This window comes from Pimephales promelas, chromosome 12, assembly GCF_988280905.1.
Source record: "Pimephales promelas chromosome 12, fPimPro1.hap1.1, whole genome shotgun sequence".
Lineage (NCBI taxonomy): Eukaryota > Metazoa > Chordata > Actinopteri > Cypriniformes > Leuciscidae > Pimephales > Pimephales promelas.
In genome coordinates this window covers 10,059,964-10,075,882 of record NC_142780.1, presented here as the reverse complement: position 1 = coordinate 10,075,882, position 15,919 = coordinate 10,059,964, and the positions used below count along the sequence as shown (strand labels likewise).

The following is a 15,919-nucleotide window of genomic DNA, read 5'->3' as shown; positions in this document are numbered from 1 at the left end:
TTACCCAAACCATTTATAAATTACAGCTATATAAAATAAGACACATATAACAGGCTTGGTGTATTTTGGAATTAACTAGTCATTTATAAAACTTTTTTTTGTCTTGGGAGAAAACATTTTATGTAAATTATGCAGTATTGTTTCATGGACATATATTTAATCCATCAAACTGTAGAAATGATTCAGATTCAAGTACTTTCACAGGCTAGCATATTTCAAAAAGTACCAAACAATTGGTTTGTGTTAGGAACAGTACCAAAGCGATCACTATCGTTTGCCGTAAATATCCTCATCCTCATCACACTTTCAAAAATTACTGCTAGAAAAAAAGTCACATTTGTCATTTATTTGATTGTAAAATGCTTTCAGCTTTTGTGTGTCTCATGATTGCGTCATGCTAAGGTTCGTATTGTATGACTTCAGAAGACTTGGAATGCAACATCAGTTCCCTTTCGTAGTCACTCCGAGTTACGTCAGGAGTGACGGAGAATGGGGGTTTCGCCTAGAAAGCCAATCCTCTTCGAGTATTAAAAAACGAGCCAATGGCAAAGAAATGCCATGGGTCTGCGGAATTTGCACAGCGTATCTCCGCCTCACCCCGTGAGTATAAAAGGAGGAAGCGGACGCCACCGCAGTATGTTTTCGCTTCGGAGCCAAGAAAACTTCTTCACTCCACAAGCCACACAATCTGAGTTTACTATTGTGACTCACCTCTTCGAGACGAGCGAACTCTCTGGTGTTGGTGTGACGGCGGTACCCAGCGAGTTTCACATTGCCTGCGATCTGAGCAGTGGTCTGCCAGTGTGTGTGTCTCTCCCTGGTCGCTTCAACATCCGCGGAGTCTTCTCCTCTCACTGAAAGAGTGTGCACGCGGCACGTCATTTTAAAGACGCGTCTTTTTAAAGACGATTTGCCCGTGTATTCCTGAGTGCGGTATTCTGATAGTCAGCGGATGGGCGCGAGCGCTGTTTGATGTGTTTGGGCTTTGATCACGCTCAGACAGCACTCGTGGGTGTGTCACGTTCTCTCATTGGGGACGTGATCATCGCAATGTATACGGTTGAGACTCCGTGAGCTCAATAGAGTGAGAGTCCCCTCATCCACTAACCAAACTATTTTCTCCACGTGAGATAATACTTCGGCTAGTGGCCAGGGTGACCAAAAGACGTCAGGTCTGGAACTAAACCGCCGAAAATTCCTCGGCCCACACCCCGTCTTTCACGTTGCAACCCACGTGGTCCAGAGTGAGTGGGCGGGGCCCGCCCGCGGGCCCGCTTTCTCATTCGGTCCCCCAGCTGATGAGATCATGTTTATCGCCGCATCACAAGGTGAGCTGGAGGCCTCTGGAGATGGCTCTTCTGTGCTGCTGTCCTCGGATGTGCTAGCATAGTGAGTTTGATTCAGGGTTCACAGCTATGCTTTCCCGGGCTGCCACGAGTGTCGGGTTTGTGTGGAAAATTCTGCCATGTCCCGAGCACTTAAGGCTGATGATTGGTTTTTGGGGGTGGCGAACCCAAATCCTTTCTTCCCGGATGTGCATGAAGAGGCCGTGAGATCGTGGAAGTCTCCTTTGACTTTTCACGATCACTCAGGTGCCTCTTCTGCCTTCCCTGCCCTCGTAGAGGCCGCAGTCTAGGGTACACTGGGGTTCCCCCCTATGGAGTGTTCTGTGGCAACACTTATGTGTCCCACAGCGCCTCCACCTGGCGTGGCAACCCTAAGCACCCCTCCAATGCCTGTAGGTTCTTGTCTACTCCAGTGGCGGGGAACTGTAGAGCTGCGGGGCAGACTGCCACCTCACTGTATGTTATTGTCATCCTTATGGGTGTTCAGTGACATGCACGAGGATAGGGCTGATTCAGTACTCATCCATTAGCTGCCTGCCGTCACCAACCTTACTCTACGAGCGACGAAGGTGACCGCATGCTCCCTGAGTCAGGTGATGTCCACATGCGTGGTCAGACATTTTTGGCTTAACCTGGTTGATGTGCGTGAGGCTGAGTGAACCAGTTTCCTCAACTTCCCCATATCCAAGGCTGGCCTTTTCGGCGGCGCGGTCGTGAACTCTGCCCAACAGTTCTCGTCCGCCCAGAAGTGGACTGTGGCTTTTGTCTGTCAACCAGCCGCTGGCTCAGACGCTTCAGTCCGCTTGCCGCCGAATGCACTCTCCTGCGACTTCCGCCCCCTCCCGCCCGGCCCCAGCAGCACTGGGCCGTACCGTACATTCAGTTCGCACGGTCTCCTCCCCGCTTCAGGGGAGTCCGCTTTACGGTGGTCTGTGGCAATGTCCTGATCATGAAAGCGGAGGTTGCCACCCTGCTGGCGAAGGGTGCAGTCGAGGCTGTCCCTCCAGCCGAGATGAAGTCAGGGTTTTACAGCCCCTACCTTATTGTCCCCAAGAAAACCGGTGGGTTACGATCGATTCTGGACCTGCGCGTTTTGAACCGCACACTTCACCGGCTGCCGTTCAAGATGCTCACGACCAAACGCATTTTTGAATGTGTGCGGCCCCAGGATTGGTTTGCAGCGATAGACCTGAAGGATGCCTACTTTCATGTCTCCATTTTACCTCGACACAGACCGTTTCTTTGGTTTGCTTTCGAGGGGCAGGCATATCAGTACGCGGTTCTCCCATTCGGGTTGGCTCTGTCTCCTCGCGTCTTTACGAAGATTGTCGAGGCGGCCCTTGTTCCCCTTCGCGAACAAGGGGTTCGCGTCCTGAACTATCTCGACAACTGGCTGATCCTAGCACACTCTCGAGAGACGTCTGCGAACACAGAGACCTTGGCTCCGGCACCCAGCCCGTCTGGGCCTTCGGGTCAACTGGGAGAAGAGCAAACTTTGCCCCATGCAGAGGATCTCTTTTCTCGGAATGGAGATAGACTCGGTCGCCATGTCCACTCACTGCTGACTTGTCTTCGACAGTTTGAGGGCAAGAGTGTGGTTCCACTGAAACTTTTTCAGAGGCTCCTGGGGCATATGGCATCCGCAGCCGCGGCAACGCCACTCGGATTGCTTCATATGAGACCGCTTCAGCTGTGGCTTCGCGATCGAGTCCCGAGGTGGGCATGGCATCACGGTACGCTCAGAGTTCCAGTGACTCCGACCTGCCGTCAGACCTTCACCCCGTGGAGGAACCTCAGCTTTCTACGGGCCGGTGTTCCCCTAGAACGAGTTTCCAGGCATGTTGTTGTCTCCACAGATGCCTCTGCCACGGGTTGGGGCGCCATGTGCAATGGGCATGAAGCCGCGGGCTTCTGGTCAGGACCCCAGCGCCTTATGCATGTCAATTGCCTCGAGTTGCTGGCAGTAGGCCTTGCCCTGCACCGCTTCCGTGCGTTGCTCAAGGGTCAACACGTACTAGTCTGTCAGACAATACCGCGACAGTAGCGTACATCAACCACCAGGGGGGTCTACGCTCTCACGTATGTCGCAACTCGCACGCCACCTCATCTTATGGAGTCAGAAGCACCTGAGGTCCCTTCGTGCTATCCACATTCCAGGAGTTCGGAACTGTGCAGCCGACGAGCTGTCACGGCTCCGTCCAGTCTCTGGCGAATGGCGACTCCATCCCCAGTCGGTCCAGCTGATTTGGGATCAGTTCGGGGACGCACAGATAGATCTGTTTGCCTCCCACGACTCATCCCATTGCGCCCTGTATTACTCTCTGACCGAGGGCAAGCTCGGCACAGACGCACTGGTGCACAGCTGGCCGCGGGGCCCACGCAAATATGCGTTTCCCCCAGTGAGCCTTCTCGCACGTACCCTGTGCAAGATCAAGGAGGACGAGGAGCAGGTCATTTTGGTCGCCCCATACTGGCCCACCAAGACCTGGTTCTCCGAACTGATACTCCTTGCGACAACACCTCCGTGGCCAATTCCTCTGAGGAAGGACCTCCTTTCTCAGGGACGGGGCACCCTGTGGCACCCTCGACCCGATCTCTGAAGGCTACATGCATGGCTCCTGGACGGGTCGAGGCAGGTTTAAGTACCCTGCCACCTGCGGTGGCGGCTACTATCACTTCCGCTAGAGCGTCGTCCATGAGACACGTCTATGTGTTGAAGTGGAACCTCTTTGTCAACTGGTTTTCTTCTCGCCGAGAAGACCCCCGGAGATGCTCGATCAGTGTCCTGCTTTCCTTCCTGCAAGATGGGTTGGAGTGAAGGCTGTCTCCCTCCACCCTGAAGGTGTATGTGGCTGCTATTGCCGCATATCACGAAGCAGTTGAGGGTAAGTCTCTGGGGAAGCACAACCTGATCATCAGGTTCCTGAGAGGAGCGAGGAGACTGAATCCTCCTCGCCCTCCTCTTGTTCCCTCTTGGGACCTCTCAGTGGTTTTAAGCGCCCTGCAGAGGCCTCCCTTTGAGCCTCTGCAATCAGTCGAGATTAAGTTCCTGTCGCTTAAGACAGCGCTCCTGGTTGCACTGGCCTCCATCAAGAGGGTAGGGGATCTGCACGCATTTTCCATTGACGAAGCGTGCCTGGAATTCGGGCGGGTTACTCTCACGTGATCCTGAGACCCCGGCCTGGATATGTGCCCAAGGTTCCTACCACTCCCTTCCGTGACCAGGTAGTGAACTAGCAAGCGCTGCCCCTGGAAGAGGCAGACCCAACCTTGGCACTACTCTGTCCAGTCCGCGCCCTCCGTGCTTACGTAGACAGAACGCAGTGTTTCAGGACCTCAGACCAGCTCTTTGTCTTTTCTGGTGGGAGCCAGAAGGGAAGGGCTCTCTCAAAGCAAAGGTTGTCTCACTGGTTAGTGGACACCATTGCTTTGGCTTACCAACAGCAAGGTCGACCGTGCCCCCTTGGTGTGACAGCCCACTCCATCCGGAGTGTGGCTTCCTCTTGGGCTCTAGCGCATGGCGCCTCGCTAGCAGACATCTGCAGAGCTGCAGGCTGGGCGACACCCAACACATTCGCTAGATTCTATAATCTCCGAGTGGAGCCTGTGTCCTCTCTTGTACTCGCTCACCCGGCCAGTACTGGACCCGCTCAGGTGTCTTCGCTTGCTCGCCATTCCACTCCACCGAATGGGATTAGTGCGATTTTTCTCAGCTGAGCCTTCTACGGAAGCCCTGAGTTCCTCCAGCACTGTTGACGCTGACGCCAGTGTATTGCTTGGACGTCGTTTAGGTGCCTCCTTGTGCATGGTTCCTGCTAGTAACCCCCACATGTGTATTTCCACTGTAAGACTCTCGGAGCATGTGTCTTCCCTCGGCAAGCCACCTTGCCACCCCTGGAGTTAAGATTCTAGCCACCCTACGGGTTGGTGACTCCAGTGTTCCTCCATACGAAGCCCCCTGGGCCGTATGTGTATCCCTAAGTCCTCCTCACGGGTAGGCGTACTGCGGCATATTTCCTCTGGGATATGCTCCCCAGTGTACCTTGGTATTCCTGTGTCAAGAAGGACTCCTCGTCAGTAAGTGCGTTAGGGGTCAGACTTGCGCAGGGCACTGGAAGACAGCTGTGAAGGTGGCGTGATTACACGGGGGACCCCCATTCTCCGTCACTCCTGACGTAACTCGGAGTGACTACAAAAGGGAATGTCTCGGTTACGTATGTAACCCTCGTTCCCTGAGTAGGGAACGGAGACGTTACGTCTCCCTGCCACTTCCGCTGTACCGCTGGGTAGACGCCTGAGTTCAGTCTCGGCTCCTCAGCTAAGACATACTGCGGTGGCGTCCGCTTCCTCCTTTTATACTCACGGGGTGAGGCGGAGATACGCTATGCAAATTCTGCAGACCCATGGCATTTCTTTGCCATTGGCTCGTTTTTTAATACTCAATACCCCATTCTCCGTCACTCCTGACGTAACGTCTCCGTCCCCAACTCAGGGAACGAGGGTTACATACGTAACCGAGCCGTTTTTTGTAATACTTTTATCCTGTTTTTGGTCAGTTTTTGATATAAATATCTCATGTTGTCAGTTTGTTTTGATTTCTGTTCTTGTCTGTGTTTGGTTAATCTGTTAATTAGTTGAGTTCTGTCTTTCTCCATCTCCTGCCTGTTTTTTGTTTGTTTGTTTGTTTGTTTTTTCCATGGTAACTGATTTGATTTTAGTTCCAGTACAGGGGTGTCTTGTAAATTTGCTCCTCAATTGCTATAATTAAGCACTGTGTTTCTATCAGTACTTTGTCAGTTCTATGTTGCATGTTCGTGGTTGTTCTGTTCATGTTTCTGTTTCTGAGATTCTGTTTTGTGAAGTTTTGAGTTTGTTTTTAAATAAAGCTGCTGCACTTAAATGATTTGATTTGATGATGTGTCTCTGCTGCATCCACATTGTAACAAAATACTTTACATTACAAATGAATTGACTTTAATTTGTCTGTTATGTGTATGTGTTTTTAAAAAAATATATAGTATAAGTATAAATATTTTTTAAAATATTTCTACTTTTACAAACACAAACAAAGAATTAAATGCATCTTGATATGATGCATAAGGTAACTGAAAGCAATGGTGTAACTTGCTCATCAAAAAATTACGCTAAAGAGGTACAATGAAAAAGCAAGGGAAAATAAAGGTAGTGTTAACAACTCACCGCAGCAGCAACATTAATGCTGTATTCCCGATAGTCCAGAAATGTCATTATATTGCCACGGGGTCTGCGTATACAGGTGGTGCTGTTTACATATGTACCCGCAGATGAAACTGTGGCCTCCAACAAGAATGCACCAAAATAAAACAGCAAAGCGATGAAATGGTAGAACATATCCTGTAAATGGAAGACAATTTATAATGCTTTTGAGTACAGATCACCAGTTCAAAGGGCTGTATTTCAGAGAATCCTGACAGATTAATAATTACTTTAGCTTTTTAAAATCAGTTTTAAATGTATTCACAGACTAAAATGAGCAACATAATTATATATACATCACTGCACTATTATTAACCTCCGTTACTATATGGTTGTTGTCACATTTTTCTTGTTTTGGACCTTGAATCACTTAGGTTTTCATGTCTTTTATTTTGTAATTGTCATAGCTATATGTTCCTAGTTTTGTCATGTTCCCGGCTGTTCCTATGTATTATGTTGTTATTGGTTTATTCTTGTCATTTGTTTCTCTGTTCTGTTTAGGGATTCACCGCACACAGTTTGGCAAAGGCTGTGAGTATTTTATGCGCAGCTTGTCAGTACAGTGTGGGTGGTCGGTAATAAATGCTGCTCCATCTGAACGCCAGAGGGTGCTCTCATGCAGACCAGGGGCTAGCCCTCTAGTTGGGCCCCGGTCACCGAACCAACAGATGGGTCCCTTACAACACAATACCCAACACCCGAGACTGCTTTATTAGGGCCCGAGCACTAACAGTGCGAGGACCCTATTGAAACTGTTAGGGTTATTTTTAGGGCCCGAGCACTAACAGTGCGAGGACCCTATTGAAACTGTTAGGATTATTTTTATTAGGGCCCGAGCACTAACAGTGCGAGGACCCTATTGAAACTGTTAGGATTATTTTTAGGGCCCGAGCACTAACAGTGCGAGGACCCTATTGAAACTGTTAGGGTTATTAGGGCCCGAGCACTAACAGTGCGAGGACCCTATTGAAACTGTTAGGGTTATTTTTTTTTTTTTCTTTTTTCTGCAAAGTAAGTGCCATTTTCGGGGCCGCAACATGCTCAAAAACTCACCAAATTTGGCACGCATGTCAGGACTGGTGAAAAATTTCGTATTTTGTGGGTTTCGCAGATGGGCGGGGCAAAATGGCACGCTAGCGCCACCTAGAAAATTGGAAAAAATTAGCCCCTCGTCCACGTTCAACCTACATGCACGAAATTTGGTGGGGACGTGTATCATATCAAGACGCACAAAAAAGCCTCAAGAACCCATACCCTAAACTCGACAGGAGGTCCGCCATTTTGAATTTGGCGGCCATTTTTGGACGATTTACAGACTCCGTACTTTAACGAACTCCTCCTAGGGATTTAGTCGGATCGACTTAAAATTTCTGCTGTGCCTTCTAAAGGCATTGACGATGTAAAGTTGTGCTATCTGCGCGTTTTCGTCGATGGGCGTGTCCGTGGCGTCGAAGATTCGCCATGAAACAGGAAGTTGTACTAACTTGGCTGTAAATGCCCAGATCTGCACGAAATTTTACACATTTGACAAGAGTCACGCCCTGAACAAATCTACATGCCGACATTCACCCACAGTCATAGCGCCACCTGCTGGCAACAGGAAGTGACCTTTAACGAAGCAGCCCCCGCCGCTTGTTTGACCGACATGTACGAAATTTCTGTGGTACATCTACCATGACCAGACGCACAAAAAAGCCTCAAGAACCCATACCCTAAACTCGACAGGAAGTCCGCCATTTTGAATTCGGCGACCGATTTGGGACGATTTACACACTCCGTACTTTAACGAACTCCTCCTAGGGATTTAGTCGGATCAACTTCAAATTTCTGCTGTACCTTCTAAAGGCATTGACGATGTAAAGTTGTGCTATCTGCGCGTTTTCGTCGATGGGCGTGTCCGTGGCGTCGATGATTCGCCATGAAACAGGAAGTTGTAGTAACTTGGCTGTAAATGCCCAGATCTACACGAAATTTTACACATTTGACAAGAGTCCCGCCCTTAACAAATCTACATGCCGACATTCACCCACATTGATAGCGCCACCTAGTGGCAAGAGGAAGTGACATTTAACGAAGCAGCCCCCGTCGCATGTTTGACCGACATGTACGAAATTTCTGTGGTACATCTACCATGTCCAGACGCACAGAAAAGTCTCTTGGAGCGATGCCCTAAACTCAACAGGAAGTCAGCCATTTCTAATTTTACCGCCATTTTTGGATGATTTACTCATTACGTACTTTAACGAACTCCTCCTAGGGCTTTAGTCGCCTTCAAATTTCTGCTGTGCCTTCTAAAGGCATTGACGATGAAAAGTTGTGCTATCTGCGCGTTTTCGTCGATGGGCGTGTCCGTGGCGTCGATGATTCGCCATGAAACAGGAAGTTGTAGTAACTTGGCTGTAAATGCCCAGATCTGCACGAAATTTAACACATTTGACAAGAGTCCCGCCCTGATCAAATCTACATGCCGACATTCACCCACAGTCATAGCGCCACCTGCTGGCAACAGGAAGTGACCTTTAACGAAGCAGCCCCCGCCGCTTGTTTGACCGACATGTACAAAATTTCTGTGGTACATCTACCATGACCAGACGCACAAAAAAGCCTCAAGAACCCATACCCTAAACTCGACAGGAAGTCCGCCATTTTGAATTCGGCGACCGATTTGGGACGATTTACACACTCCGTACTTTAACGAACTCCTCCTAGGGATTTAGTCGGATCAACTTCAAATTTCTGCTGTACCTTCTAAAGGCATTGACGATGTAAAGTTGTGCTATCTGCGCGTTTTCGTCGATGGGCGTGTCCGTGGCGTCGAAGATTCGCCATGAAACAGGAAGTTGTAGTAACTTGGCTGTAAATGCCCAGATCTGCACGAAATTTTACACATTTGACAAGAGTCACGCCCTGAACAAATCTACATGCCGACATTCACCCACAGTCATAGCGCCACCTGCTGGCAACAGGAAGTGACCTTTAACGAAGCAGCCCCCACCGCTTGTTTGACCGACATGTACGAAATTTCTGTGGTACATCTACCATGACCAGACGCACAAAAAAGCCTCAAGAACCCATACCCTAAACTCGACAGGAAGTCAGCCATTTCTAATTTTACCGCCATTTTTGGGTGATTTACTCATTACGTACTTTAACTAACTCCTCCTAGGGCTTTAGTCGGATCGACATCACATTTCTGCTGTGCCTTCTAAAGGCATTGACGATGTAAAGTTGTGCTATCTGTGCGTTTTCGTCCATGGGTGTGTCCGTGGCGTCGATGATTCGCCATGAAACAGGAAGTTGTTGTAACTTGGCTGTAAATGCCCAGATCTGCACGAAATTTTACACATTTGACAGGAGTGCCGCCCTGAACAAATCTACATGCTGACATTCACCCACAGTCATAGCGCCACCTAGTGACAGCAGGAAGTGACCTTTAACGAAGTAGTACCCGTCGCATATTTGACCGACATGTACGAAATTTCTGTGGTACATCTACCATGTCCAGACACACAGAAAACTCTCTTGGAGCGTTGCCCTAAACTCAACAGGAAGTCAGACATTTCTAATTTTACCGCCATTTTGGGACGATTTACAGACTCCGTACTTTAACGAACTCCTCATAGGGATTTAGTCGGATCAACTTCAAATTTCTGCTGTACCTTCTAAAGGCATTGACGATGTAAAGTTGTGCTATCTGCGCGTTTTCGTCGATGGGCGTGTCCGTGGCGTCGATGATTCGCCATGAAACAGGAAGTTGTAGTAACTTGGCTGTAAATGCCCAGATCTACACGAAATTTTACACATTTGACAAGAGTCCCGCCCTGAACAAATCTACATGCCGACATTCACCCACATTCATAGCGCCACCTAGTGGCAAGAGGAAGTGACATTTAACGAAGCAGCCCCCGTCGCATGTTTGACCGACATGTACGAAATTTCTGTGGTACATCTACCATGTCCAGACGCACAGAAAAGTCTCTTGGAGCGATGCCCTAAACTCAACAGGAAGTAGGCCATTTCTAATTTTACCGCCATTTTTGGATGATTTACTCATTACGTACTTTAACGAACTCCTCCTAGGGCTTTAGTCGGATCGCCTTCAAATTTCTGCTGTGCCTTCTAAAGGCATTGACGATGAAAAGTTGTGCTATCTGCGCGTTTTCGTCGATGGGCGTGTCCGTGGCGTCAATGATTCGCCATGAAACAGGAAGTTGTAGTAACTTGGCTGTTAATGCCCAGATCTGCACGAAATTTAACACATTTGACAAGAGTCCCGCCCTGATCAAATCTACATGCCGACATTCACCCACAGTCATAGCGCCACCTGCTGGCAACAGGAAGTTGCCTTTAACGAAGCAGTGTGGCAAATGCACAGCCGCACTGGCTGAGCTGCAGAAAATGAAACGTGGCCGCCTCAGACCCCGACGTGCTACAGGTGCGAGGGCCCGCCCATCGCTGCTTGCAGCTTTAATTTTTATTTTATTTTTTTTTTTATTTTTTCTGCAAAGTAAGTGCCATTTTCGGGGCCGCAACATGCTCAAAAACTCACCAAATTTGGCACGCATGTCAGGACTGGTGAAAAATTTCGTATTTTGTGGGTTTCGCGGATGGGCGGGGCAAAATGGCTCGCTAGCGCCACCTAGAAAATTGGAAAAAATTAGCCCCTCGTCCACGTTCAACCTACATGCACGAAATTTGGTGGGGACGTGTATCATATCAAGACGCACAAAAAAGCCTCAAGAACCCATACCCTAAACTCGACAGGAGGTCCGCCATTTTGAATTTGGCGGCCATTTTTGGACGATTTACAGACTCCGTACTTTAACGAACTCCTCCTAGGGATTTAGTCGGATCGACTTAAAATTTCTGCTGTGCCTTCTAAAGGCATTGACGATGTAAAGTTGTGCTATCTGCGCATTTTCGTCGATGGGCGTGTCCGTGGCGTCGATGATTCGCCATGAAACAGGAAGTTGTAGTAACTTGGCTGTAAATGCCCAGATCTGCACGAAATTTTACACATTTGACAAGAGTCCCGCCCTGAACAAATCTACATGCCGACATTCACCCACAGTCATAGCGCCACCTGCTGGCAACAGGAAGTGTCCTTTAACGAAGCAGCCCCCGCCGCTTGTTGGACCGACATGTACGAAATTTCTGTGGTACTTCTACCATGACCAGACGCACAAAAAAGCCTCAAGAACCCATACCCTAAACTCGACAGGAAGTCCGCCATTTTGAATTTGGCGACCGATTTGGGACGATTTACACACTCCGTACTTTAAAGAACTCCTCCTAGGGATTTAGTCGGATCAACTTAAAATTTCTGCTGTACCTTCTAAAGGCATTGACGATGTAAAGTTGTGCTATCTGCGCATTTTCGTCGATGGGCGTGTCCGTGGCGTCGATGATTCGCCATGAAAAAGGAAGTTGTAGTAACTTGGCTGTAAATGCCCAGATCTGCACAAGATTTTACACATTTGACAAGAGTCCCGCCCTGAACAAATCCACATGTCTACATTCACCAACAGTCATAGCGCCACCTAGTGACAGCAGGAAGTGACCTTTAACGAAGCATTCCCCGCCGCATGTTTGACCGACATGTACGAAATTTCTGTCGTACATCTACCATGTCCAGACGCACAGAAAAGTCTCTTGGAGCGATGCCCTAAACTCAACAGGACGTCGGCCATTTCTAATTTTACTGCGAATTTTGGATGATTTACTCATTGCGTACTTTAACGAACTCCAAGTAGGGATTTAGTCGGACCAACTTCACATTTCTGCTGTGCCTTCTTTGACGATGTAAAGTTGTGCTATCTGCGCATTTTCGTCGATGGGCGTGGCCCTGGCGTCGAAGATTCGCCATGAAACAGGAAGTTGTAGTAACTTGGCTGTAAATGCCCAGATCTGCACAAAATTTAACACATTTGACAACAGTCCCGCCCTGAACAAATCTACATGCCGACATTCACCCACAGTCATAGCGCCACCTGCTGGCAACAGGAAGTGACCTTTAATGAAGCAGCGTAGCAAATTCACAGCCGCACCGGCTGAGCTGCAAAATATGCAACGCGGCCGCCTCACACCCCGACGCGCTACAGGTGCGAGGGCCCGCCCATCGCTGCTTGCAGCTTTAATTAGGGCCCGAGCACTAACAGTGCGAGGACCCTATTGAAACTGTTAGGATTATTAGGGCCCGAGCACTAACAGTGCGAGGTCCCTATTGAAACTGTTAGGATTATTTTTTTTTTTTTTTTTTTTTTTTTTTTTCTTTTTTCTGCAAAGTAAGTGCCATTTTCGGGGCCGCAACATGCTCAAAAACTCACCAAATTTGGCACGCATGTCAGGACTGGTGAAAAATTTCGTATTTTGTGGGTTTCACAGATGGGCGGGGCAAAATGGCACGCTAGCGCCACCTAGAAAATTGGAAAAAATTAGCCCCTCGTCCACGTTCAACCTACGTGCATGAAATTTGGTGGGGACGTGTATCATATCAAGACGCACAAAAAAGCCTCAAGAACCCATACCCTAAACTCGACAGGAGGTCCGCCATTTTGAATTTGGCGGCCATTTTTGGACGATTTACAGACTCCGTACTTTAACGAACTCCTCCTAGGGATTTAGTCGGATCGACTTAAAATTTCTGCTGTGCCTTCTAAAGGCATTGACGATGTAAAGTTGTGCTATCTGCGCGTTTTCGTCGATGGGCGTGTCCGTGGCGTCGAAGATTCGCCATGAAACAGGAAGTTGTAGTAACTTGGCTGTAAATGCCCAGATCTGCACGAAATTTTACACATTTGACAAGAGTCACGCCCTGAACAAATCTACATGCCGACATTCACCCACAGTCATAGCGCCACCTGCTGGCAACAGGAAGTGACCTTTAACGAAGCAGCCCCCGCCGCTTGTTTGACCGACATGTACGAAATTTCTGTGGTACATCTACCATGACCAGACGCACAAAAAAGCCTCAAGAACCCATACCCTAAACTCGACAGGAAGTCCACCATTTTGAATTTGGCGACCGATTTGGGACGATTTACACACTCTGTACTTTAACGAACTCCTCCTAGGGATTTAGTCGGATCAACTTAAAATTTCTGCTGTACCTTCTAAAGGCATTGACGATGTAAAGTTGTGCTATCTGCGCGTTTTCGTCGATGGGCGTGTCCGTGGCGTCGATGATTCGCAATGAAACAGGAAGTTGTAGTAACTTGGCTGTAAATGCCCAGATCTTCACTAAATTTTACACATTTGACAAGAGTCGCGCCCTGAACAAATCTACATGCCGACATTCACCCACATTCATAGCGCCACCTAGTGGCAAGAGGAAGTGACTTTTAACGAAGCAGCCCCCGTCGCATGTTTGACCGACATGTACGAAATTTTTGTGGTACAACTAACATATCCAGACGCACAGAAAAGTCTCTTGGAGCGATGCCTTAAACTCAACAGGAAGTCAGCCATTTCTAATTTTACCGCCATTTTTGGATGATTTACTCATTACGTACTTTAACTAACTCCTCCTAGGGCTTTAGTCGGATCGACATCACATTTCTGCTGTGCCTTCTAAAGGCATTGACGATGTAAAGTTGTGCTATCTGTGCGTTTTCGTCCATGGGCGTGTCCGTGGCGTCGATGATTCGCCATGAAACAGGAAGTTGTTGTAACTTGGCTGTAAATGCCCAGATCTGCACAAATTTTTACATATTTGACAAGAGTCCCGTCCTGAACAAATCTACATGCCGACATTCACCCACAGTCATAGCGCCACCTAGTGGCAACAGGAAGTGACCTTTAACGAAGCAGCCCCCGCCGCATGTTTGACCGACATGTACGAAATTTTTGTGGTACAACTAACATATCCAGACGCACAGAAAAGTCTCTTGGAGCGATGCCCTAAACTCAACAGGAAATCGGCCATTTCTAATTTTACCGACATTTTTGGATGATTTACTCATTACGTACTTTAACTAACTCCTCCTAGGGACTTAGTCGGATCGACTTCACATTTCTGCTGTGCCTTCTAAAGGCATTGACGATGTAAAGTTGTGCTATCTGCGCGTTTTCGTCGACGGGTGTGTCCGTGGCGTCAATGATTCGCCATTAAACAGGAAGTTGTAGTAACTTGGCTGTAAATGCCCAGATCTGCATGAAATTTTACACATTTGACAAGAGTCCTGCCCTGAACAAATCTACATGCAGACATTCACCCACAGTCATAGCGCCACCTGCTGGCAACAGGAAGTGACCTTTAACGAAGCAGAGCAAATGCACAGCGGCACTGGCTGAGCTGCAGAATATGCAATGCGGCTGCCTCACACCCCGACGTGCTACAGGTGCGAGGGCCCGCCCATCGCTGCTTGCAGCTTTAATTATTATTATTTTTTTTTTTTTTTTCTGCAAAGTAAGTGCCATTTTCGGGGCCGCAACATGCTCAAAAACTCACCAAATTTGGCACGCATGTCAGGACTGGTGAAAAATTTCGTATTTTGTGGGTTTCACAGATGGGCGGGGCAAAATGGCACGCTAGCGCCACCTAGAAAATTGGAAAAAATTAGCCCCTCGTCCACGTTCAACCTACATGCACGAAATTTGGTGGGGACGTGTATCATATCAAGACGCACAAAAAAGCCTCAAGAACCCATACCCTAAACTCGACAGGAGGTCCGCCATTTTGAATTTGGCGCCCATTTTTGGACGATTTACAGACTCCGTACTTTAACGAACTCCTCCTAGGGATTTAGTCGGATCGACTTAAAATTTCTGCTGTGCCTTCTAAAGGCATTGACGATGTAAAGTTGTGCTATCTGCGCGTTTTCGTCGATGGGCGTGTCCGTGGCGTCGAAGATTCGCCATGAAACAGGAAGTTGTAGTAACTTGGCTGTAAATGCCCAGATCTGCACGAAATTTTACACATTTGACAAGAGTCACGCCCTGAACAAATCTACATGCCGACATTCACCCACAGTCATAGCGCCACCTGCTGGCAACAGGAAGTGACCTTTAACGAAGCAGCCCCCGCCGCTTGTTTGACCGACATGTACGAAATTTCTGTGGTACATCTACCATGACCAGACGCACAAAAAAGCCTCAAAAACCCATAACCTAAACTCGACAGGAAGTCCGCCATTTTGAATTCGGCGACCGATTTGGGACGATTTACACACTCCGTACTTTAACGAACTCCTCCTAGGGATTTAGTCGGATCAACTTCAAATTTCTGCTGTACCTTCTAAAGGCATTGACGATGTAAAGTTGTGCTATCTGCGCGTTTTCGTCGATGGGCGTGTCCGTGGCGTCGATGATTCGCCATGAAACAGGAAGTTGTAGTAACT

At 48.3% G+C, this 15,919-nt stretch overlaps 1 protein-coding gene across 2 annotated transcripts in view; it reads right to left on the bottom strand.

Moving 5' to 3' along the window:
- The window catches only part of mal2 (mal, T cell differentiation protein 2), a 68,949-nt gene that overhangs the window by 33,285 nt on the left and 19,745 nt on the right, over positions 1–15,919 (bottom strand). For both annotated transcript variants that reach the window (XM_089117473.1, XM_089117472.1), the window contains exon 3: positions 6,546–6,719. In XM_089117473.1, coding sequence (XP_088973599.1) covers positions 6,546–6,719 — 174 coding nt within the window. The remainder of the gene's footprint in view (positions 1–6,545; positions 6,720–15,919) is intronic.